The sequence below is a fragment of the Aquarana catesbeiana genome, linkage group LG02, assembly GCF_042186555.1.
Source record: "Aquarana catesbeiana isolate 2022-GZ linkage group LG02, ASM4218655v1, whole genome shotgun sequence".
NCBI lineage: Eukaryota > Metazoa > Chordata > Amphibia > Anura > Ranidae > Aquarana > Aquarana catesbeiana.
The window spans coordinates 181,888,838-181,914,894 of NC_133325.1; the positions used below are offsets into that span (position 1 = coordinate 181,888,838).

General features: G+C 45.0%; 1 protein-coding gene across 2 annotated transcripts; it reads left to right on the forward strand.

Annotated features, from left to right (window-relative positions):
• The first annotated feature begins 827 nt into the window (after positions 1-827).
• ZC3H10 (zinc finger CCCH-type containing 10) lies at positions 828-25,298 on the forward strand. Of its 2 annotated transcripts, none has more exons than XM_073613977.1 (2): positions 828-961; positions 23,535-25,298. In XM_073613977.1, exon 2 carries the CDS (start codon positions 23,624-23,626, stop codon positions 24,917-24,919), a length of 1,296 nt encoding a protein of 431 aa, XP_073470078.1. In that variant the 5' UTR covers positions 828-961; positions 23,535-23,623; the 3' UTR covers positions 24,920-25,298. The 2 variants fall into 2 exon arrangements, with proteins under 2 accessions (XP_073470078.1, XP_073470077.1); XM_073613976.1 differs by having other exon boundaries at positions 911-1,147.
• The last annotated feature ends 759 nt before the right edge of the window (positions 25,299-26,057 follow it).

Here is a 26,057-nt window from a genome sequence, read left to right on the forward strand (position 1 = left end):
AGTTGATTTTTAAAAAAAAAAGTGCACTTGTAACACCGCTGCGCAAATACGGTGTGACAAAAAGTATTGCAACAACCGTCATTTTATTCTCTAGGATGTTAGAAAAAAATGTATAATGTTTGGGGATTCTAAGTAATTTTCTAGCACAAAAAAACTGTTTTTAACTTAAACACCACATCTAAAAAAGAGGCCCGGTCTTAAAGTGGTCAAGCAGCATGAAGCAATAGTGTGTTGGTGCTGTAACAAATCAGACCCCCTTTTCACCACCTACCTTTTTTTCTGTTTATATTATGAAGGAAGAACTTCACCCAAATCCCAACATGTAAAAGAAAGGCGGTTAAAAATATGGCTAAATGACAATTTTAAAATACTTACCTTTCCATGTGAGCTTACCTTATCTTGTATTTCCTTGAACTTTCCCAAGCGCCTTCTGTCTTCCGCACCGCCATCTTGTGTAGTTCGGAAATTTACACTGGGGAAATCATTTTGTTTACACGTTACCATAGTTATAGCAACATAGGTGGCATTTATGTAATTGTTGCTATGGCAATGTGTAAACCAATAAAATCCCTGTGTGTGCATAAGTTCTGCTGGTGATCCTTTGCAAGTGAACCCTGTACAGCGAATGCCATTCTCACCTAAGTGGGAGAAACACAAGCAAAGGGAGATAAAAAAGAAAAAAGAAATGTATGTGATTCTTTGAAAGGTGGGAATATAACATAATATTAGTAAATGTTAAAATCGAGGGGGAAGGTCCGCTTTAACTTGGTTTATTTTTCCTTATACAGATAGGCCTGCTTATAAAGTAAGACTACATTTCTGTTGGCCACTAGAGGGTGATGTTTCCCTTTCCAGCTGGTCTCCAGTGTAGTAGGAAGAAGATAGGAACGCCTGAGCTTTCCCTCTAGTGTCCGTACTCGCCGTTTCCGTTCTGATAGCAGCCAATGAACGGCGAGGACAGGTACCGTGAAGGAACTGGGTGTGGCGTCGTTCCTGGAGGACTTTGTTAGGGTTTTATGGCGTTAGTACTCGGTGTTTGAGTGTATTGGCGAGTACGGTACGGGGGTTTCGGGTGGCTCCAGAGGTAGGCGGAGGCCGCCCGTTGATATCCGTTACCCGTGAAGCCTGGCGCGCACGGTGTGAGGAGGTATGTATAGACATGCAGTATGGCGTAGGATCAGACGCAGCGTGTCCCGGCGTGAGCCTTCCTATGGAATGTGTGTGCTGAGGAGGGTAGAATAGGCCGAGAGCGCTTGTGTCGTCATCACAAGCAGAGGCCCCATTTTCCCGCCCTCACTTCTATTCTCACTTTCACTAGAGAACACGGGCAGAGCTCAGAACATTCATCTCTGCATATTACCGATCCCAAAATAAATTCCAGGTTTATTGTGCTACTTACATTTCATTAAAGCTGAATTCCAGATAATGTTTTTTAGGCTGGATTCACACTGCTGCGAACACAGACGTTGCATGTGATTCGCACGTTATTGCTGTGCAGATCCAATGCGATGTGAATTCAGTCATACAAACTGGCTGAAATCGCATTCACACCAAAATGGTGCACGGCCTTTTTTTTTTTTGGTCCGCACTGGAATTGGAGTGCATGGCTGTTCACACTCATGTGATCCGATTCTTGTACCATTTCACAGGTCACACTGTAAGGCGTCTGGGGGGGCATTGTCATTAACCACTTAAGGACCGAGCCTCTTTCTGAGATTTGTTGTTTACAAGTTAAAAAAACTTTTTTTTAGCTAGAAAATTACTTTGAACACCCCATTTAAAAAAAAAAAAAAAAAAAATATATATATATACACACACACCCTTTTTCCCAGAAAATAAGACCTAGCGTGATTGTCGGTGATGGCTGCAATATAAGCCCTACCCCCCAAATAAGCCCTAGTTAAAATCCTTGTAGGTCTTATTTTCAGGGTAGGGCTTATTTTTGGGGAAACGGGGTAGGGCTTATATTGCAGCCATCACTGACAATCACGCTAGGCCTTATTTTCGGGGAAACTGTGTGTATATATGTGTATATGTATGTATGTATGTGTGATTTTTTTTTTTTTTTTTTTCTATCACCCTAGAGAATAAAATGGCGGTTGTTGCAATAACTTTCTGTCACACCGTATTTGCGCAGCGGTCTTACAAGCGCACTTTTTTGAGTTAAAAAAAACAAGACAACAGTAAAGTTAGCCCAATTTTTTTTTTATGTTGTGAAAGATAATGTTACGCCAAGTAAATTGATACCCAACATGTCGCTTTAAAATTGCGCCTGCTCGTGGAATGGCGACAAACTTTTACCCTTAAAAATCTCCATAGGCGAGGTTTAAAAAATTGTACAAGTTGCATGTTTTGAGTTACAGAGGAGGTCTAGGGCTAGAATTATTGCTCTCGCTCTACCAATTGCGGGGATACCTCACGTGTGGTTTGAACACCATTTCCATATGTGGGCGCTACACAGGTATGTGTTTGCTTCTGCACGCGAGTTCGACAGGGCGCGTTTAAAACATTTTTTTTTCTTATTTATTTTACCTTTCATTATTTTTACACTGTTCTTTCAAAAAAAAAAAAAAAATTTAAATGTAAATGTAAACATCCCTTGTAATAGAAAAAAAAACATGACAGGACCTCTTAAATATGAGATCTGGGGTCAAAAAGACCTCAGATCTCATATTTACGCTAAAATGCAATATAAAAAAAAAGTAATTTTAAAAAAAAATAAGGCCCTTTTAAGAGCTATGGGCGGAAGTGACGTTTTGACGTCGCTTCCGCCCTGCAATGATATGGAGATGGGTGGCGGCCATCTTCCCCTTACTCGTTTCCATGTCAGGCTAGGGAGAGTATCCGATCGCCTACGCCACTACCGACAGCTCCGGTAAGCGGCGAAGGGTACCGGAGCGTAGTGGGAGGGGGGAGCCCTCTCCCGCCGCCGATAAAAGTGATCTTGAGGCAAATCCACCGCAGAGACCACTTTTATCTTGAAGATGACCACCCACTGAAGAAGAGGATACCCGGGTTATGGCAGCTAGCTGCTGACATAACGATATCCCTCTTCAAAGTACCGACGTATAACGACGGTGGGCGGTCCGGAAGTAGTTAACTTCAGATTGACACCCGCAGCGGTTCACAGAAAGCAGTGTGACCTGCCTGTGAGTCAGATGCGATGCTGAAACCTGTACTGGAATTGCAGTGGTTCCCGCATCACACCAGTGTACGCCGAGCCTAAAGGTGAAGTATTGGGGATATATATTACACACACCCTCTTTGGTGCAGCTGTCCCCCACCGGCCCTAAGGCCCCTTTCACACTGGGGCGTCGGCGGTACAACAGCGGGCGAAAAAGGGTTAAAATCCCTCGTACAGCGCGGCTATAGCCGCGGTATTGCCGCAGTATAGCCGTGCTGTCCCATTGATTTCAATGGGCAGGAGCGGTTTAGGAGCGGTGAATACACCGCTCCTTCACCGCTCCAAAGAAGCGGTTTGCAGGACTTTTTTCACCGTCCTGCCAGCGCACCGCTTCAGTGTGAAAGCCCGAGGGCTTTCACACTGAACAAACAGCGGAGGCTGTTTAGGGGCGGTTTGCAGGCGGTATTTTTAGCGCAATACCGCCTGCAAACCGCCTCAGTGTGAAAGGGGCCTAAGACTGAGAACTGAGTGATCACATGATGCTGATTGCTCAGCTCTCAGTCGGCTACTTGGGTTATTTTACTGCCACCTTCAGGTGAACTGGCACTGGACAAAAAAGGGAGGAATCCACTCCCAGGTATAAAGTTGCTCAGCTAAGCCTCAGTTTTGAAGCAAGCAATGAGGAATAGACCAGGTGCAAGGGATCTCTGGGTCATGTTGTGTATTGTTCAGAAGCAGAGAGTGGTGACTGTCAAGTCACTGCACTCTGCTCTGCCCGTTAGTGCTTGCTGTAGCGGCAGGCTGGAGAGGGGGTGGGAGCAGCTGGCTTCAGCTGTCAGCCATGTGCTGAGTTGTGGAGCAAGCTGTCAATTAGGCAGCTGGGTGGATCCCAAAATTATGATCGTGATCGTTCCAGAGCCTGGAGTGGATAATAGCCCCCTGTCGGCTGACTCTGAGTCACAGGAGTGCAAAACTAACTGCACTTCTGTAACCCACAAGATAGGTATGACCAAAACGCTTTACTTTACTTCTAATTGCATAATTACACTGCTTCAGCTTGGACCAATGGAAAGCAGCCCAACTATAGGGATGAAAAAAAAAAAAAATAAAAAACTTGATTGCCCTATCCACACACTCAAGATGTATAGGGTGCTGAACATGCAGACATTTTCCAACAAGTTTGTTGTACAGAAGTCCCCCAAATCATCCAATGAGAGAATGCTTTACATTCAGAAAATGCAAAGCTTTTCCTAAATGGCACCCATGCTGGGTGAGCCTCCTGTGGTCACAATGCAGCAGGGACCTGGAAGCTGGCAGAGATCACTGTGGTAGCGGTGCCTACTATAGTGACTTCCAGCTTCCACAGGTTTGGCACATGCATACTTGGACTGGTCTAAGCTCTAGAACAATGTAACAATGTAGAAATTGCCATACCTGGAATTCAGCTCTAAAGTATATGCGAGCCCCCCCAAAAATAAAAACCCCATTCTGTTCGAAATGACAAATCAAAACATTGTAAAATTTAAATATATAAATTACAAATACTTTTTTTTTTTTCTTTCTTTCTTTAGAAGTGGTCACATAATCTATAAGGTGGGGTTGGATACTGTGTGTGGTTGTCAAAAGGAGGCATTGTCATAGCACTACGCTAATCTTCTCTGTGAAGAGCTGTATGGGGCTGGGTGTCAGCACCAGTCTGACCATGGGATCTTTTTAGCACAGCCAGAAAACTATGCTGGGAAGGAAGTGCTTCTATGGTGTGTTTAATGTGAAACCGGAAAGCAAGGGGACTGACGGGAACACCTGGGATTTCACACAGAAAGCAATAGAAAGAGAACAGAAGACTTAACAAAAGTACATGGTACAGCAGGCACAGCTCAGGAATATGAAATATAGGGGTAACAAATACTTTAATTCTTTTTGGTCTTCTTAGGCACTAGTGGTGTAGCCAGGACTTCATTTGCCCAGAAGAAGGCTATGTTGCCAGTGTCTTCCAGGAAGATCTCATCCGTAAACTGCAACATTTTTAAATGTGTCATTGCTGATGCCAATGCCACATATATATAAAAACAAAAAAAAAATGTGCCGGGCCTTACATAATGTGCGACAACTGACGCAGATGTCTTCGGAGGGCCAGCACCGAAATTGCAGGGGAAGACCGGCTGCCAACGTCAGCTGTTAAAATGGTGGCTTGAGTTTACATGGGAGAAATGGTGAATATGGGAACACTTTAATCACTTCTGCCCCAGAAGGATTTACCCCCTTCCTGACAAGCCCCTTTTTGCAATACAGCACTTCGTCGCTTTAACTGACAATTGCGCGGCCGTTCAACATTGTACCAAAACAAAATTGCCGTCCCTTTTTTTTTTTTTTTTTCCCACAAATAGAACTTCGTTTTGGTGGTATTTGATCACCTCTGCGGTTTTTATTTTTTGCGCTATAAACAAAAAAAAAGTAAGCGTATATTGATTGGTTTGCGAAAAGTTATAGCATCTACAAAATAGGGGATGGATTTATGGCATTTTTATTTATTTTATTTGTAATGGCGGCAATCTACGATTTTTAATTTTTTTTTATTTATTTATATATTTTTTTCAATCGACAGATTTGACACTATTTTGGGACCATTTTAATATATACAGCTATCAGTGCTATAAAAATGCACTGATTACTGTGCAAATGTCACTGGCAGGGAAGGGGTTAAACACTAGGGGGCGATCAAGGGGTTAAGTGTGTTCCCTCTGTGTTCTAACTGTAGGGGGAATGGGCTCACTAGAACATGAAATCACTGCTCCCGATCACTGGGAGCAGTAGATCCCTGTCATATTACTAGGCAAAACAAGGAAATGGCTTGTTTACATAGGCATCTCCCCGTTCTGCTTCTCCGTGCCATGTTCGCGGGCCACCGGCAGACATCGAGTCCGTGGGCATGCTCCTGCGGCAGGCGCACGCCTGCTAGCGGCCGATGATGGAGAGATGTACGGGTACGTCATTTTGCGCACCCGTGCCACTTTGCCGGCATATATTGGCGTGAGCCGGTTGGCAAGTGGTTAAGGCAACCAATATAAATTATATGTATTTACTTGTCAATACTTATTTCAGTAATGGTAGAGTCAAATGTGTATGTGGTTTGGGGGGGGGGGGGGGTCTGCCTTAAGAACTTTCACATTAAAGTCGTGTTTTTTTTTTTTTTTTTTTTTTCTTTAAAGATAAACATATCATACTTGCCTGCTCTGTGCAGTGGTTTTACACAGAGCAGCCCAGATCCTCCTCCTCGGGTCCCCCGCCAGCGCTCCTGACCCCACCCTCCTGTCGAGTGCCCCTACAGCAAGCAGCTTATTATGGGGCACCCGACCCAAAGCTCTGTGTGTCCATTCAGACACGGAGCTGTGGTTCCGCCTCGCTTCCTCTCTCTCTTCATTGGCTAACTGACTTTGGCAGCAGAGGGAGCCAATGGCACCGCTGCTGTGTCTCAGCCAATCAGGAGGGAGAGTATTAGACGGCCAAAGCACTTGTACACATCGCTGGATCGAGATAGGGCTTGGGTAAGTATTGGGGGGCTGCTGCACACTGAAGGTTTTTTTTTTAATGCATAGCAACAGCAGCCTGACCCTGCAGTGTCCTTTAACCTTCCCATTGCATGATGAAAAAACTGGGGTGGAAAAAAAGTTAAACTTACTTTATACACTGACATTTGGTGCCAATGCCTAGCTGAGGGTGACTTCCCTGGGACTTCTCAAAGGATCCTAAATGTTGGGAGAAATGTGCTCTGGTACAGTATTGTAGCTTCTTGCTAGATATTGGATCCTTGACTTTACCCAGAATCCCTCATTGGTGTCACCTTTGCCCCAAGCCAAGGACCCTAAACTGTAGTGTAAGGTGTATAACATTTAGTTCTTATGCGTTTTATGTAATTTTCTTTTTTAGGGGTCCAAGATAAGCGGACTTTGCATCTTTACACAAGGTCTGCTTTGATCTATGCATAAAATGAAACCTCTGGCACCTGTCCACTTCGATCCCTTTCACATGGGAGCCTTCATTCAGTTTTATGCACCATCTAGTGATGCAGGAAAGATTGTCCTAACTAATACCTTTGGGATGGCAGTGTGTCCACCTATAGCTGTCTAGGACACGAAGAGAGAAAAGCTCAGTAAAGAATTCAAGTCATTGTAAATGATCACCTTTGTAAAACAAATCATTCAGTTTAAAATAGGAATGCAAGGCAAAATTTGTTTTTGTTATAAATATTAAAAAAAAATTATTAAAACCTTGCCAACCCCCCACTTCTTCCTTTTTAAGTGATCACGTATCCTCTGTTCTCAGCTGCATAGGAGCTGGGGGAGGAGACGCAACAGTACACTGATCTTCCCAGTGAATGGGGGTGGTGGGGTGTCAGGACAATTCTGATCATTGAAAGAGAGCAGGCTGAGTTCCCAGCAGAGCTAGAGAACTGACCACGCCGTGTTCTGCTTTGCGCGGTCAGTTTTTAATAGGAGAGGAGAGTGACTGACTGGCAGGATCACCAGGGATTTAACATAAAGGAAGCAATACAAAGAGAAAAAGATTATAATTATTATACACGATTTATGTAGTGCCAACAGTTTACGCAGCGCTTTACAATATAAAAGGGAGACAATAGTTATAATACAATAAAATACAAGAGGATTAAGAGGGCCCTGCTCAGAAGAGCTTACAATCTAATGGGGTGGGGCAGGTGGTACAAAAGGTTGTAACTGTGGGGAATGAGCTGGTGGAAATGGTAGGAGATTAGTTGGAGACGTGATAGACTTTCCTGAAGTGATGAGTTTTCAGGGATCGCCTGAAGGTAGCAAGAGTAGGGGATAGCTGGATAGATGGAGGTAGCGAGTTCCAGAGGATGGGAGAGGCTCTGGAGAAATCCTGGAGACGAGCATGGGAGGAGGAGATGAGAGAGCTTGAAAGCAGGAGGTCTTGAGAAGAGCGGAGAGGTCGATTTGGGTGATATTTGAAGACAAGATTAGTGATGTAGCTCGGGGCAGAGTTGTGTATGGCTTTGTATGTTGTAGTTAGTATTTTGAATTTAATTCGCTGGGTGATTGGGAACCAGTGTAGGGATTGGAGTAGAGGGTTGGCAGACACTGAGCGGTTGGTAAGGTGGATAAGTCTGGCAGCAGCATTCATGATAGACTGAAGAGGGGATAGCCTATGGAGAGGTAAGCCAATGAGAAGGGAGTTGCAATAGTCAAGGCGAGAGATAACGAGGAAGTGAATGAGGAGTTTGGTGGCTTCATTTGTTAAAAAGGGGCGAATTTTAGAGATGTTACGGAGGTGAATTCTACAAACTTTTGACAACGATTGGATTTGAGTCTGAAATGACAAGTCAGAGTCTAGGATTACACCTAGTACCCTGGTGTGAGGGGAGGGCCTGATGGTTGCATTGTTGATTTTGATGGAAAAGTCATGGAGGGGGGCACGGGCCCCTACTTCTCATAAAAGTACAGGGTACAGCAGGCACATATCAGGAATATAAAATGTTGGGGTAACATATACTTTAAGTAATATTTTGTAAGGAGCTTAACTTCAGTCATTTAGACCATGGGTAAACTTTTTAGTTAGAGCACCAAAAAAGTTACTATGCTGGTATTTAAAAAGAGTTGTATAAATGTCAGCAAAGCAATTGCTGTGCACAGCAGAGTGAGATGAATAATTCTAGGGCCACTAATTAAAGTAAACGATAAACGAATGGGCTGTAAAAGTTTTCAGGCCTTTCGCACGTGCGGCAGTCCCTGCTGCCCACTGAAAAGTTACTTTTCAGAAGCATTTTTGGAGGTGATACCTGCAAAATAATGCCTGTTTTTTGGCTGTGTTTTTTTTTTTTTTTTTTTTTCCAGCTGAAGGGGAATTTTTTTAAATACTGTACTGGACAAGTGGAGGTGGGTGGTAAAAACTCTAAATAACCTGTATTTATCAACCTGTGCAGCAAGTCTTAAAGTGTAAAGTACAGCAGGGGACGGAGGAGAGTGTAGGGCAGGGATATGCAATTAGCGGACCTCCAGCTGTTGCAAAACTACAAGTCCCATCATGCCTCTGGGTGTCATGCTTGTGGCTGTCAGAGTCTTGCTATGCCTCATGGGACTTGTATTTCTGCAACAGCTGGAGGTCCGCTAATTGCATATCCCTGGTGTAGGGCGTTCACTTTTTTTTTTTTTTTTTTTTTTCAGAAAAGGTGAACTAACCCCTTTTAATGTGTAAAGCTGAACAAAGTCAGCTGGGTGAGTGCCATATCTGTGATTTCCAGGGTAGAAAGGCGTTGAGCAGAGGATGTTGCAGCTTTAACAAGTAAGATAGGATATTGATAAAATATATAATTGAGATGCTGTTTTTTGGGGGGGGGGGCTGGACATGCACTAGACATGTTCTGTTGCGAATCAAAATTTGCATGATTTGGATGTCTCCAAATGAATAGTAACAAGTTAGAAGGCTGGTTGGAGGCCAGCCTGGATTTGTAGGAGTCTGTCAGGTCCAGCGTCGGCTCGTCTTCCTAGTTCCTGTGGTAACAGCCGACGAGTGCCCTTTCCGGTGCAACTAGCTGAGGTCACTTATGGTTTTTCGTGCATACAGGGGAAATCGTCTGTCGTGAGGCCTCGCTTCTCCCGCTCTCATTGCGGTGTTTCAGGTATCGTTGGGGGGGAGGGGCAGGCTACAGGCGGGAGCCACCCCCATTCGGGCCGGGCTCAAAGGGGCACCTTCATTTCACAATTGCATCGCTGTTAAACGGCTGGGGGGGGCAGTCGGGCTTGCGGGGGTCTCAGCTGGGTGGTCAGACCATGGAGCTGTTTTTAAAATCTGCGGTCGCAGACTGGGATATTGGGGGTTGTCTAGTCATGTAGGTTGCCATTTCTAGTTATTGCAGGGGTGTTGCTTTAGCCTAAGGATTTATTTACCATGGGCGTTAAGACAGCAGAGTTGTTTGTGTGCTAGTGATCTGCTCAGGCTTCACAGCCCCCAGATGCTTTATATCCTTTATTGCTTCTGCTGATGGGTGGGGTGGTGCCGTTATCATCTCCGTGGGGAATACGCAGGGATATATTCATTATTTTTGTTGTCGTTATCTGTCTGCAATGACATGTGCTAGACTTCATAGTGTTGGGGGAATTATCCGGTCATGCTGTCTGTCATGCTGTTTGTTCTTCATTGTGGGTTCATTTCTTCTGTTCTGTGGCTTGGCAAGACCACGGGCTGGTCTTTAGGGGTTTCGTGTCACCGTTAGGGTTGGAGGGGGGGGGGGGGTAAGCTTCAGCTTGCTAAATGTTGCATGGGGTCTTGTAGTTCCACAGGCTGCTTATCATGCGGCCATGATTGGTGGATGTAGTGGCTCGGTCTGCATAGATCCATTTGCCCCAGCTGGGGGGGTTACCTTCATCCTGCACCTCGCTATGTTGGCTGGTGCATGGGTTGTTTCTTTCTCAGCCATACACGATGGGCATTTCATGGTATTCCGTCATTGAGTATCCGGTACTGCACGTCACTCAGTATCCTTTCCATCCGCTTTCATTTTATGTTCATTGTACTTTGTCGTTCGGTCGCTTTCACTGCATGTACATGTGATATTGTTTCAGGTGGTGTGTGCCTCTTCTTTTGATGGTTTCAGTTAGATTTAGTCACATTTCAGGAGCTTTCACGTCTACAGATTCATACGGGCTAAGGTTTCGTTTTTAAGTGATTGGACCACAATCTTCTCGCCCGTATACGATGCACTCTAATTCATTACGTTCATATCTACCCACCACAGTCTGTGGGTATCGTAGCCCTGAGCGTTCGTTTTTAATTGCCTGTCTTTGCACTACAGGTTTCTCAGGCTTACTCATTCCATACACTTAGATTGGATTTACACTTGTTGCATATTCACGCGCTGTTGGTCTGTTAACACTACACTCATACCTTTTGTACTTATGTATGTAGGGGTGGTGATCTTTTTAATACTGCTTGCTTGTTCTTATTTTTCTAGTTCGTTTTCCTTACATCGATATGTCACACGTGTCCGAAAGCGACAAATTCGCATTCATCCCGCCAACCCCTCGTAGGGTTTTGGAGCATGGTAGCTCACCATCATTAAGAAGTTGGACGATACCTAGGCTTGTTGCGGAGCTTCGTCGCAAGGGTATTCCTTTCCGAGCTACAGCTAGGAAAGCTGAGCTCTTTAGATTGTTGTTTCCAACTCCGTCTCAACCACTCCCATCTACCAGCGCGGAACACGTTTTCAGTGCAAAAATCATTAACTTACGCAACGCTTAATACACACTCTACCTCCATGCAGCAGTTGCAGGACAGGATGGAGGTCATTCAAGTCCACTTAGCTAGTGCTGGGGTATCAGCTGCACCCCCAGCTCCTGCTCTTCCAAGCCCTGCTGCAGGTAATGTAGTTTCTTTACCTTCAGCAGCTCCTTCACCATTAGCGGTGTTTGTGTCCCCAGCCCATTTCATCACTGCCAACATTAAGAAGGATATTTTGGAAGGAAGGATGTCAACTTGGCCTCGCTGCTAATAGCGTCCTAAGATGTTATGGAAAATAAGTAATTTGCTTGTGGGGAGGTGTCGGTGGTGCTCAAAACCAAAGACCCTAGGCTTAGCTGCAAACTTAGCGTGGCGGCATTTGGTATTTTCAGAGCTTCATGACTTCAAGTTAATGTCTCCTTGCTAGGGGCTTGTCTGGAAAACCACCCACCCCCCTGGCGTTCAGACAGTTCTTGTAGGAGGGTTTTTCAGCAGGCTTTCACACTGGCCTCCTCACTCTTTCAACTGAGTCTTTTGAATGTAATAATTTGATGTCGGCAGACAGTTGCCCTGCCATTGACAATGACTTGCTGGAGGCAGAAGTGTCCAAGGGGTTCCTGATCGGTCCTTTTCTTTCATCACCATTCTGTATGTTGAGGGTTAGCCCCATTGGGGTGGTCTGTGGCAAATTTTCCAATAAATATCGATTGATTTACGATTTGTCCGCACCTCATTCATCCCATATTCCTAGCCTTAATTCTCTTATTCCCTCAGAGGAGTTTTCGCTGAAGTATTCATTGGTGGATTTGGCTATCCAGCATATTCTACAGTTAGGCAGGGGTACTTGGCTTTCCAAAGCGTATATCACTGATGCTTTCAAGCTGCTTCCTATTAGTCCTGCTCTCTGGGAATGGCATGGCATCAATTGGCCCGGTCAGTATTATTTCTCAAGTCGTCTTCCAGGACGGCACCCTGAGAGATGACTGGTCCACCTGACAGGAAACACAATCAATCAAGAGGTTAAAGGCCCCCGCCCCTCCCGATGCTCCTCAGTTTTTGATTGTGTTTCCCCACAGCGAAACCGTTTGTTATTTTTCTGTTGACCTAAAGGCCTGGGGCTGATGGTCTCCCCCTGGGAGCCGGACCAAATGCCTGGGGAGCTGCTGGGTCCGGCCAGATGTTTCTCATCCTTCCTGGGGGGTTTCCCAAATCCATTCCTCGGGGGGGAGGGAGCAGGACCTGAAACGGTGACTGTGCTTCTCCCATGGAAGAGCCCCCCCCCCCCGAGTGCTGAAGAACCCTGGGTACGGTGGTGTACCCAGAACTTCAGGGGCCAAATTTCCTGTTCCCCTTCCTTACCTGTGCGGTGGCCGCGCAATGGCAGGAGTTGGTGGTTTTTCCTTCTAATGGCTACAAGACCCTGGGACCTGTTCTGGGGTCTGGCCATGGCTGCCGTTCGTCCGCCCGCCCGTCCGTCCGTCTGGCGGCCTGTCTGCCCGCCAACCGGAACGACCGTTCGTGGGGGTCGCGCGGTAAGAATCCCTGCATGGAGAGCCTTTTTCTCCTCTGCTGAGTGTAGCTCAGCGTCCCGGCACTCGGCGCCATTTTCCTGGAGATCATGATATCACTTCCTCCTCCAAGAGGAGGGAGTGGGAAGGCTGCAGCAGGAAGTGACCTTTGTCCAGTATCACTTCCGGTCTTCGGCAAGATGGCGGTGGCGCGATACAGCCAGCATACAGAGGATATAAAAAGCCACAGGGAACAGGCGCCCATGTCTCCTGCGTTCCTGTATGCAGCACACAGGGATCGGAAGTAGCATGGAACATGAGAACGAGAGACCTGCAGGGTCTGCGGCCATGGAAGAGACCACAGGGGGTGAGTCTCACCGGCCTTTGGAGGTTTAGAGGGGGAGGGTACCCCAACTCTTCTCCGATTCTCACAGTGTATGCCTGTGTGTTTTTCAGGGGATGATGCTATTGCCCGTGAGGTTGCCAGCCGTCCTGTGAAATCCTCCACCCGTTCCAAAAGATGTGGGAACTGTAATGACCGGCTACCCCCAGATCATCCAAAACCCTTCTGTTTTAAATGCATACAGAAGTTGACAGGGATGGAGACATTCCAGATGATGAAGGAATTCCTTACCATGCAAACTGAGATGCTGTCCACCTTAAAATCTTTTCAGGCCACCCTTAAGCCTAGGGATTCGGAGGCTCACTCCAGTAAGGATGCCTCTTCCCAGGAGAGCTTTGCCTCCTCTAGGAGATATCGGGCGGATGTACTAAAGTACCCACTCCCCCACGATTCCGAGGAAGAGTGTGATTCAGAAGTTCCTAATCAGGAGGTTTCTGATGAAGGGGTGGTGGACAGCCAAGAGGAGGATGGGAGGGAGGAATCCAGGTCTAGCAGACATATATTTTCTGCCGACGACATGGAAGATCTTCTGAAAGCTATTTATGCCTCAGAAGAGATTCAGGAGCCTGCTGCACAGGTGTCCTCTCAGGATAGGATGTATAGAGGCTTGATTAAACCTCAGGCCAGGGTCCTTCCGGTACATTCCGCCCTTAAGGAAGTCATCTTAAGGGAATGGAAAGAACCAGAAAGAAGGCTTCTAAAATATAAAACCTGGAAGCGTAGATGCCCCTTCTCTGAGGAGAATGAGGAAAGACTTTTCAAAACTCCTAGACTAGACACCTCCTTAGCACAGGTCTCTAAGCAGTCGGATCTTTCCTTCGAAGATACCGGTAACTTAAAGGATCAAATGGATCGCAGGGCTGAAATCATTCTACGCAGAGCCTGGGAAGCTAACGCTGCGGCTATGAGTCCTGCATTGGCCTCCGCTTGCATCGCAAGGAATGCCGACACGTTGGTCTGTAAATTAATGGACCACGTATCCCGAACCTCCAAATCCAGGGAGGTCCTGGATTATCTGGAGGTCATAGGGAATGCTGTCGCATATTTAGCAGATGCTGCGGTGGAGACAGTGCGTACATCCGCTAAGACAGGTGCCTTGCTAAATTCAGCCAGGCGAGCCCTCTGGGTTAAGACCTGGGATGGGGATAGCTCATCCAAGACCCATCTTTGTGGTCTCCCTTTTGAAGGGACGCTCCTTTTTGGTGCTGGCTTAGATCAGGCTTTAGCCAGATCTACCGAGAAGGGGAAGAAATTTCCTACCAAACCTAGGAGAGAGAGGAAGCGTTTTTCTTGTGGCCCCCAGGCAAAGAATCGCTTCTCTGAGAAAAAGGTCTCCCCTAATAGACGTTGGGGCACAGGAAAAGACAAACAAAAGACTGGCGTTCTCTTTTCCAGCCAGAAGTCAGTTGACAAGACCCCCAAATGACTTTCCGGTAGGGGGCAGACTTTCCCACTTTGCCTCTCAGTGGGGAAGGATCACCCAAAGTCCCTATGTTCTTCGGATCATAAGAGAGGGTTACAGATTGGAGTTTCTCTCCCCTCCACCCCCCAAGTTTCTCTTGACCTACCTTCCCAGGGATCCCTGCAAGGTGGTAGGAATCCTTCAGAATATTAGAGAGCTGGCCAGTCAGGAGGTTATAATACCTGTTCCAGTGGACCAGCAGGGTCAGGGGTTTTATTCCCACGTTTTTGTGGTACCAAAACCCTCAGGAAGGTATCGTCTTATTATAAATCTAAGGAACCTCAATGTTTTTCTTTGTTACAAGAAGTTCCGCATGGAGAGTGTCTAGTCTCTCAGGAGACATCTCCTCAAAGATGTGTTTATGGTGACCTTAGATTTAAAAGACGCCTACCTTCATGTCCCCATTTTTCAGGGCCATCAAAGCTTCCTGAGATTCGCGATCGCCTCTCCAGAGGGAGTGCAACACTGGCAGTTCACAGCCCTCCCCTTTGGACTGGCATCCAGTCCGAGAGTCTTCACAAAGGTCATGGCAGAGGTGGTGGCTTTTTTGCACCTCCAGGGAGTGGCATTGATTCCCTACCTAGACGACATTTTGATTTACAGTCTAAGTCGGGATCAACTACTTCTGGATCTATCCAGAGTAATGCAGACCTTAGAAGACCTGGGATGTATTGTCAGCAGGGAAAAGTCCTCGCTGACTCCTGCTCAGACAAAGTTGTATCTAGGTTTCCTGGTGGACTCCTCAGAGAAAAAGTTAATTCTACCTCAGGGCAAGGTAGAGGGCCTCATATCAGCGGTCAGGTCGCTGTTACAGGCAAACACCATCTCCTACAGAAGTATCATGAGAGTTCTGGGTCTAATGACGTCAGCTATCCCAGCAGTTCCTTGGGCACAGCTACACTCCAGGCCCCTCCAGCACTTCCTTCTATCCTCTTGGGACAGAAAAAGAGACTCTCTGGACATAGAGATAGCCATTCCGGTCGAAGTAAAGAACTCCCTTCACTGGTGGCTGTTTCTTTTCATTGGACGTCAGACGCTGTTTATTATCCTACCTAGAAAGGGTTAAGGAATTCAGAAGGTCCAGCCATCTTTTAGTTAATTTCTCTGGCCAAAGGAAGGGCCAACAGGCATCCAAGGCTTCTATAGCCAGATGGATTAAGCATACCATTTCCTTAGCCTATGAGCAGTCAGGTAAAGCAGCTCCTAGAAATCTTAGAGCGCATTCCACGCGATCTTTGGCAACCTCCTGGGCGGAAAGGGCCGGAGCTTCGGTGGAGCAGATATGTAGAGCCGCTACATGGTCAAGCCAGAACACGTTTCTGAGGCATTATAGAGTGGAGTTACTATCTCCTCAGGACCTGGCATTTGGCAGGAAGGTCCTGCAAGCGGTGGTCCCGCCCTAAAGGTAGGCCTGAGCTACTTGCTCTTCTCTCAGGGTGCCGTCCTGGAAGACGACTTGAGAAAAGAACCAGTTACACTTACCGGTAACAGTGTTTCTAGGAAGTCTTCCAGGACGGCAGGCCAACTTCCCACCCGTTCTATTTAGGAAAGATGTAATGTTTTGAGTGTGGTGGTGGTTATGTTTTTCACTCTCGTGCACTGGTGTGGGTCAATACTTTGTCACAACTGAGGAGCATCGGGAGGGGCGGGGGGCCTTTAACCTCTTGATTGATTGTGTTTCCTGTCAGGTGGACCAGTCATCTGTCAGGGTGCTGTCCTGGAAGACTTCCCAGAAACACTGTGTAAAAGATTCGGAAGGGAGGAAAAATCAAAAGCACCACATCCCAAAATATACAATTTGAAATGGAAAGGGACTTTGAGGCCTTAGATTGGCCCCAGGGACTTTAAACGGTGCTAGGATCAAATAAGGTAGAGAGCATAGAATAAAATAAACTTTATTTAACAGTCTTTAAAAAACAGACATTGGCTAAAGACAACATGTAGAACTAATGAAGTAATTCATCAATACAGAAGTTAATACCACTCTCTCAACATGTTTCGCTTTCCTAAGCTTCTTCAGGAGATATATTGTGATATTATGGTCAACTTTAGAAAAATTATAATAAAAAAATATAGAGATTTGAGCGATGGTAGATATTCTGCTCCTCAGTCCCCACCTCACTGAAAAGGCATGCAGAGAGGGATAAAAATTCTAGAGGTAAATGAAACACTCTCTGGTAGAATCAATTCATAGGTAGCAAAGGGTTACATCCAACAGATGGTAAAGAGCTAAATTGCTGTGTATGTGGACAGACGGTTCCTATGCTGCAGTAGGATAGCAGTCGAGAAAGTGGGCAGTATACAGGGCTGGAGCGCCAACAAACAGCGTATCAGCATGGGTCATTCCTCCTGCTGATACGCTGGGCAGACGGACGCTCCTGATGTGAAATGCGGTTTCAAACAAAACTTGTCCTAATAGCAGTTCTTTGTGGTTAGTTTGCAGACGTATCTTCAGGTCTGGTTCACCCACCAGCCTCAAAGTCCCTTTCCATTTCAAATTCCCAGAAACACTGTTACCGGTAAGTGTAACTGGTTCTTGGTTAACTTTTGGGTCATAAAACAGTCCTTGCTTGTTTGACACCTTTGCCAAGGATCTTCTCTGGATTTTGGGTAATTGCAGAGGTTTTTAGAGGATAATTCATTATCTTGATGACTTTGTGCTGTTGGAAGACCCTGGTGACCCGCCCAGTGATCTGCAGGCGCTTATAGGATTGGTGTCAGACTTAAATGTCCCTTTGGCTGCACATAAAATGGAAGGTCCGACCAAAGTTATCACCTTTTTTAGGGATCACTCTCCAACTCCAATCTCATTGTTGCGAGTCTGCCCTTGGAGAAGCTGGTCAGGATATGCCAGACCATTTATCTGTTTGTTCGATCCCTAGTCTGTTCCAAAAGGGACTTGCAGTCACTTTTGGGGATGCTGAATCACACCATGAGAATCATTCCTCAGGGTAGGGCGTTTGTTTCCAGGCTGCTGGCCCTCCTGCTTTATCAGGGAAGGGGCATCTCTGTTTATCCTGCATCCAACGGATAGGTCCACCAGAGTGTTTTCAGACGAAGCCACCTCAGTCGGCTTTGTGGCCATTTTTGGCCATGAATTGTTGGCCAGCCGTTGGTCCCCGGAGTTTTTTCATCTAAAAATATGCTCTTTGGCATTGTTTGAAATGTATCGAATACTGGCGGCAGCAGTCACTTGGGGTCCAGTTTGGTCAGGCAACTCTGTGATCTTCTTTACAGATAATTTGGCCACAGCCAAGATTGTTAATAAAGGTAGATCGGGGGTCCCTTCTCATCATGTCCTTCATGCGAAGGTTGACATGGCTAGGCTTGACATACAAGTTCCATTTTAAGGAAGAGTTCATCTGTGGGGATCACAATGGTGCAGCTGATGCTTTATCTCATCTCAATATGCCTCAATTTTTCTTACAGCATCCGGAAGCAGAGCTGATGGGCAAGCCAGTTCCCCCGTATCCACTACCGGTCATGAATTAAACACATTGTGGACTCAGGTGATCGATCTTGCTAATAGGTCTTTGTCCAGAAATACTCTGAAAGCATATACTACGGGTTGGAGGACTTTTCTCAGGTTTATGTCTTTTTATACACTTGTAGTTGCCCTGAGGATATCAATTATGTCATGGCTTTCACTGCATATTGCCACAGCGAATTGGCATTGTCCACTAATACTATCAAGTTGTATTTGTCGGGTGTCCAGCATTTCGGGTCCATGCAGACTCATGATACTCCGTCCATTTTTGCGGCTCACCCTCTCAAAGCTGTGCTAAGGGGTATGCAGAGAACACAGGGGAGATCACATTTGTCTCGTCAACCAATCACCGGTCAGATTTTCTGTGATATTTAAGATTTACTGTCTCTTTGTTTAGGATTGGGGCAGCATCCACAGCTTCCAAGCAGGGGGTCCTAGCAATATCAAATACATTGGGAGCTGGAGGTCCTCTTGTTATAGCAGATACATACCCGAGCCCTGTGCAGGGGTCAGCAGAGCATTCGTTACTTTACTGGATTGATTGTTACCTGTATTCATTAAAGCTTTTCATACCTCACCTACCTTTGTGTCTTTTGTCCTCTTTTAGGCGTAACGACCAGCTGGACCAGGGCACACCTCAGGCCTTGGTAGTTAGGATCATCACATTTCCAAAAAAGACTCCGACTGCAAGTTAGAAGGCTGGCTGGAGGCTAGCCTGGATTTGTAGGAGGAGTCTGGGGGGGTATATATCCCTCCTACTCTGTCAGGTCCAGCGTCGGCTCGTCCTCCTGGTTCCCACCCTCTCCCCAAACTTTCATTATTTCGTATACATCAAACACATTTCTCATACTCATATCCAGGGTATGCCCTCTTTTAGGCGTACCAACCAGCTGGACTAGGGCACACCTCAGGTCTTGCTATTTAAGATTATCGCATTTCCAAATGAAGACTCTGACTACAAATGTCAACTAATCAGAAATGATAACAAAAACAGATTCATTTGTTTCATTTTGATGACATGATGTGATAGTTTTGGTCTATTTGTTAATATTTGAAGCATCCAAAATAACGTAATGACATAACGAATGATTCGGATCTATTTGTTTTTATTCAAGTGAGCGTATCGTGAATATTCTGATGAGATTCTTTTTGTAATGGGGTTAAGAGACCATTAATTTAATTGGTATATGCACGGCCCAACAAACAAAGTCAGTTGGGAATGGGGAAATTAATTAAACTTAACATCATAGATGGATATGTATGTTTTCAGATTCCTTCACTTTTATTCAGATGAGAGCGGCGTGGTAGTCTTTGACTCTTGGATAATCAGCTGATTCTTTTTTCATTAACATTTTTTTATTATAAAAAGGTACTAGATTTGAAATTGAAATAAATGCAGTAAGGTATGAAAGTGAAATAAGATGATTCCTAGGATTATATATTGTGCAGGAGTGTTGCATTCTGGTAGTGCTGCCTGATTGGATGCACTGCTTGTGCAATAGAGCAAGTTTGTGAAAAGTGTAAGTAAACCCCGCCGTTTTAAGCCAAGGAAGCTGCCATCTTTGCCTCTGTTTAATCTACAGCTGTCATGGTGCTGCACATGTGATCAGTTATGACACCAGCCATTGGATGTTTTGACAGTTTGGTTGAGAGCATAACCAATGGGAGTGTTACATTTCCAGCACGTGCTGGAAATTAAATGGTTTTATGGATGGGTTTACTTCCGCTTTAAAGCCCTTTTACACTAACAGCGTGGCCGCATTAGGGGTAAAACGCCGCTAGTTTTAGCTGCGCTTTTCGGCCGCTAGCAGGGCGCCTTTAACCCCTGCTAGCAGTAGAAGAAAGGGTTAATAGCGCTTTGTAGACTCTTCGGCAGCAGTGCCAATGGGCAGGAGCGGTGTATACACCGTCTAAAGATGCTGCTTGCAGGACTTTTTTTTTTTTTTTCACATCCTGCCAGCGCAGCGCCCCAGTGTGAAAGCACTCGGGCTTTCAAATTGGGGTGGCAGGGGAGGCATTTTTCAGGTGCTTAACAGGCCTCAGTGTGAAAAGGGTCTTGAGGTTTTGAACCGCATCCGATTTGCATGACGTGAATCAAACCGGCTTTCTATGGAGTCTGTTCACATATTTGCGGCAGTGAGAATTTACTGCAAATTTAAAGAGTCCTGTGTGTTTACTGAGCACTGCGGTGCGATTCAGATGAGAGTTCCAGGCTCATTACCTTCTATGGGAACGCATCTGTATCACACATCGGATCAGTTTTTAACATGAATTCTATCCGGGAAAAAAAACAGCATGGGGTCCCCCCCCAGTCCATACCAGGCCCAGGGTCTTGTACGGATTTTAAGAGGAACCCCACTCCAAATAAATCCATACCAGACCCTTATCCAAGCATGGAGCCTGGTAGACCAGAAAAGGCGGGGCGAAGGCCCGGCACTGTACACTTGAACAGTAAAAAAAAATGTAAACAGCACCTTTTGTCTTAAAGAAGCAAGACATCACTTCACCTCTGCTATACAACAGCTGCGCAAAAAAAATGTATTTTTTTTCTTTATATAATTTATTTATAATAATGTTAATACAGTCTTAATTTATAAGTAAACATTTAAAACGTCAGAGGATTACCAAAGCACTGCTTGCTCTGTGGCTTCCTTTTGTCTAATTAAAACCTCCTACTGAGCCCGTGAATGAGTTGCTGCAGTAATGACTTCTAGCTCTGTATACAGTCTTTCGTTGAATATATGAAAAGACTAGAGCTTTTTACTGTAAATGTGTGCTAGGGAAAAGTATTGTTCTAAGGGTAGGAAAGTAGGTGTCATTAGGTGCAAGTTAATATGCTTTCTTGTTACAAAATATCTTCTGACCACACTGAGATTTTCCTGAAATGCCCTAACTTGCAGGATAACTGGAAAGGAGTGCAATACATTTTTGCTGACTCCTCTGAAAATGCAATTGCTGGCTGTCATACTGATTCAGTGTTTTTAATATTTTGAGTCAATAACCTGAAACAAGCAAAGCAGTGAAGTTCTTTCACTTACTACATACTAACTTAAAGAGGAACTGCAGTCTGCTTACATAATTTGTAATAAAAACATCTTTGCCATTCTGAAGCTTCCCTCCAACCACTTTGCATATTATTTTACATATACTGTGATTCTGTACTTGCCAAATATTCAGCAGAAATCTCCCTCCACTAGGTCTGGCTGCAGCCATTTTACCTGTGGGCAGCTGAAGCTGCTGCCTGTTCACTTCCTGGATTTACACACACCTCCAGCTCTGCAGCTCTAATTGGCCCGCTTATGGCTCACCCCCCCCCCCCTCCTGGCAAACTCACAAGAGTGAGATGGCAAGCTGTCCATGATGTCATAAGCCTAGGCTTTTTACCAGACAAAAAACAGAAAGTGGACTGTATAAGATATTTACTGGCAGAAAAAAAATGTTTTACTATCCAAAGTTAAAACAACAAGGGCAGAAGATTTATGAACGACTAAAGGTCCGCTTTAAGACCACTTTCACACTAGAGGTGTTTTTCAGGTGATAAAGCGCCTGAAAAAAATGTCTCCCATGCCTCCCGTGTGAAAGACTGAATGCTTTCACACTGGGGCGCTGCGCTGGCAGGTCTTTAAAAATCCTGCAAGCAACGTCTTTGGGGTGGTGTATACACTGCTCCTAAACTGCCCCTGCCCATTGAAATGAAAGGGCACTGCTGCTGAAGAACCACTTTCTGGGCGCATTTAACCCTGTCTTCGGCAAACAGGGGTTAAAAGCGCCCCACTAGTGGCAGAATAGTGCAGCTAAAATGACAGTAAAGTGGCGCTTTACCGCTAATGCGGTCTACGGCTCAATGTGAAAGGGCTCGAAGGTCAGTGAATTTGGATACCAGAGCCAGCCAAACAAGTAGCAATTTCAGGAGTGGCTGCCCACACATTTCTCTTAACTGCAGTTTTTCTTTTAATGTACTTCTAGAGGATGGCTTTTCAGTGATATCATATTTAGCTTTTAAACTCCTGAAAATTTAAAATGTCAGCATTTCTGAAATACGCAGTAGTCTTATCCTAGCTCTTAAAGTGGTTGTAAACCCTCACATATACCGAGTGACTTGAACAGCCTCGGGTGAAAGACAGAGATTAAACAAATCCTCCTACTTAGGTTTTATTTATCTGCAGTCTTCCCCTCTCTATACCCTTTCAGAAGTGTAGATCCTGTTTAAAAATTTTTCTTCATCTGTCTCAGCAAAGAGGAGGGGACGGGACACTGCAGCTACACTGTATGAGAGCTGATTGGAGGAAAGGAACACACCCCCCTTCACACGCAGAACTGTGTTGTGAATACACAAGCTCCTTCTGAGCTCTTCCTCCAGACACAAATTTATCTTGTGTCAGGAAAACACAGAAGAGACTCATGAAGGTACCCGAGGAATTAAGCACCAGAGAGAAATGACACTTAGAGCTTTGGAGAGAAATAAGTAAAGGCAGATATGTGCTTTGCTCAAAATCCATGACTAAAGTTTACATGCTCTTTAATGGAAGCATGTCATTTAGAGCAGTACAGTCACTAAACAGCTGCTTTCACTGTAAATTTTGTTTGTACTCCATAAATCAACCTTAGAAGATAATAAAGTGGATGTAAAACCTCTCCTATACCCAGTGAAGTGAACAGCCTCAGATGATACAGAGATTAAACTAATCTTCTACATAAGTTTTACATGTATATCTGCTGTCTTCAGCTTGCTATATTATTTTAGAAAGTGCACATCATGTTAGAATTTTTACTTCCTCTTTCAGCAGTGGGAGTGAAGTCTTGGAATACACTGTGTGACAGCTGATTGGAGGAAAGGCGCACACACACCGCCTCCACATAGGCAGATACTTGCAGAGCTGTGCTGTGAATAGACCAGCTCTCTGCTATTCTATTTATAGTACCCACCCTGACACAAATTTTCAGCTGCTTTTATCTTGTGTCAGAACTTTTCAGAAGTTATGCTGATAAAAGAACGTAGTAGCAGAAAATCACAGGACTTAGTGCTTTGCAGAGAGATAAGTAAACACTACAGATATGTGCCTAGGTCAAATTTCATGAATCAGGTTTACATCCACTTTAAGCTACAAATGTATTTAATAGGATGTGGATGTAATCATTTTCTACAGTGTCCATCAGGGCCTTTTACCTTTTGAGGCTTTCATGAATGTGTAGTATTAGTTTAACCTCTCATGTTTTTAGCAGCTTTGTAATAATACTATTAAGTATTACTGTTAAAGCCTATATTTTTGTGCTGAATATAATGTTTTCTTTTCCAGCTCTTATTCTTATACCTTGCCTGGTGCATCGCAGATACTAAGGGGCAGCGTTGAGGATTATATAATACGAGCAAGCGCTGTAATAAACAATGCCGAACAGGGATAACTACGCAAATGGCGGCGGCAGCAGCGGTAGTGGCAGTGAGGAAGCGGCTTCAACAGTCGATTTTGTGTGCCGTGACTTCTTGCGTAATGTGTGCAAGCGTGGCAAGCGCTGCCGTTTCAAGCATCCAGATTCCAATGACGTGTCTGACCTTGGAGTGCAAAAGAATGAATTTATTTTTTGCCATGATTTCCAGAATAAGGAATGTTCACGTATTAACTGCAGATTCATTCATGGTACCAAGGATGACGAGGAGCATTACAAGAAGTCGGGAGAGCTACCTTCTCGCTTGCGTAATAAGGTTGCAGCTGGACTTGGCTTGTCTCCTACAGACATTGCTAATAAGGATGAGATTCCCATCTGCAGGGATTTCCTAAAGGGTGATTGCCAGCGCGGTGAGAAGTGCAAGTTTCGGCATTTTCGGAACGTGCGGAGAGATTACGATTATCAATATGAATATTCAAGTGACAGGCAAAGTGGAGCTATGGCTACAAGTGCAGCTACTGGAAGTTTTTCTACAACCGCAAGTCGTGCTTTTGAGCATTATGGCTCCTATGATGGCCTTTCTGAACCTGAATACTTTTCCTCTTCATATTATCGCTATAGGGATCGATTTGACGATCCCGTAATGAAGAGGAGGCGTGTAGGCTATGATGGATACTATAATGTATCCCCAGTTGAGTTCCGCATGTTAGAGGAAGAAAATGTCATGCTTCGTAGGCGTGTTGAGGAGCTAAAAAAGCAGGTCTCTGTCTTAGCAGCAACTAATGAAGTGTTACTGGACCAGAACGCTCAGTTTCGTAGCCAAGCCAAAGTTGTTACACTTAGCACACTGAGCACCACTGCTCCAACTAGTGAACAGGCTGTAGGGACTGTAACTAACTACAACCATGGCATTACACCAACCCAAGGGAATGTAACTAACTACAACCATGGCATTGCACAAACCCACACCACATTAAGCAGTCAGGCATTGCAGCCTCGAGCAGTTACTCAACAGGAGTTGGTGGCTTCCACTGGTGCCCCTGCTCCTGCGCAGACCAATGCAGCCCCTCAGTTAAATCCTGAAATTACACCACTTTCTGCTGCACTGGCACAAACAATTGCTCAAGGAATGGCACCTCCACCTGTTTCCATGGCACCGGTTGCAGTGTCTGTGGCACCTGTGGCAGTTTCCATGGCACAGCCCTTACCTGGCATTACAATGAGCCAATGCACTACACCAATGGTATCGTATCCTATTGCTTCACAAAGCATGCGAATAACAGCCATGCCCCACTGAAATTGCTTAGGTATAGTGTGTTTTCAGTGAGCACATAATTTGAGGAAGTGTAATGTTTACTTTTAAAATCATTTTTGATGTGACTAATGTTTTTGTGTGCTTGCTGTATAATATTTCCATTGTATTACATACACCAAGTTAATAGAATTTTTCATCTTGTGTATTAGACAGGATAGGTTCACCTCTCAGACAACTGCTTCAAAGGAAATCTCTGCAGAATACATCAGTTTTGGCCCAATAGACTTTGGTAGGTTTGCACTGAGGGGAATATTAAGACCATTGTACAGAACTGCTAAGCAGAAAGCAGCACCTGCATTTGTAATGAGCAAATATGACTGCTCCTACATACAGGTAAAAGCCAGTAAATTAGAATATTTTGAAAAACTTGATTTATTTCAGTAATTGCATTCAAAAGGTGTAACTTGTACATTATATTTATTCATTGCACACAGACTGATGCATTCAAATGTTTATTTCATTTAATTTTGATGATTTGAAGTGGCAACAAATGAAAATCCAAAATTCCGTGTGTCACAAAATTAGAATATTACTTAAGGCTAATACAAAAAAGGGATTTTTTAGAAATGTTGGCCAACTGAAAAGTATGAAAATGAAAAATATGAGCATGTACAATACTCAATACTTGGTTGGAGCTCCTTTTGCCTCAATTACTGCATTAATGCGGCGTGGCATGGAGTCGATGAGTTTCTGGCACTGCTCAGGTGTTATGAGAGCCCAGGTTGCTCTGATAGTGGCCTTCAACTCTTCTGCGTTGTTGGGTCTGGCATTCTGCATCTTCCTTTTCACAATACCCCACAGATTTTCTATGGGGCTAAGGTCAGGGGAGTTGGCTGGCCAATTTAGAACAGAAATACCATGGTCCGTAAACCAGGCACGGGTAGATTTTGCGCTGTGTGCAGGCGCCAAGTCCTGTTGGAACCTGAAATCTCCATCTCCATAGAGCAGGTCAGCAGCAGGAAGCATGAAGTGCTCTAAAACTTGCTGGTAGACGGCTGCGTTGACCCTGGATCTCAGGAAACAGAGTGGACCGACACCAGCAGATGACATGGCACCCCAAACCATCACTGATGGTGGAAACTTTACACTAGACTTCAGGCAACGTGGATCCTGTGCCTCT

Excerpts from the sequence above, each read along its gene's own strand:
- ZC3H10 (XM_073613977.1), top strand. The coding sequence starts at position 23,624 with ATGCCGAACAGGGATAACTACGCAAATGGCGGCGGCAGCAGCGGTAGT.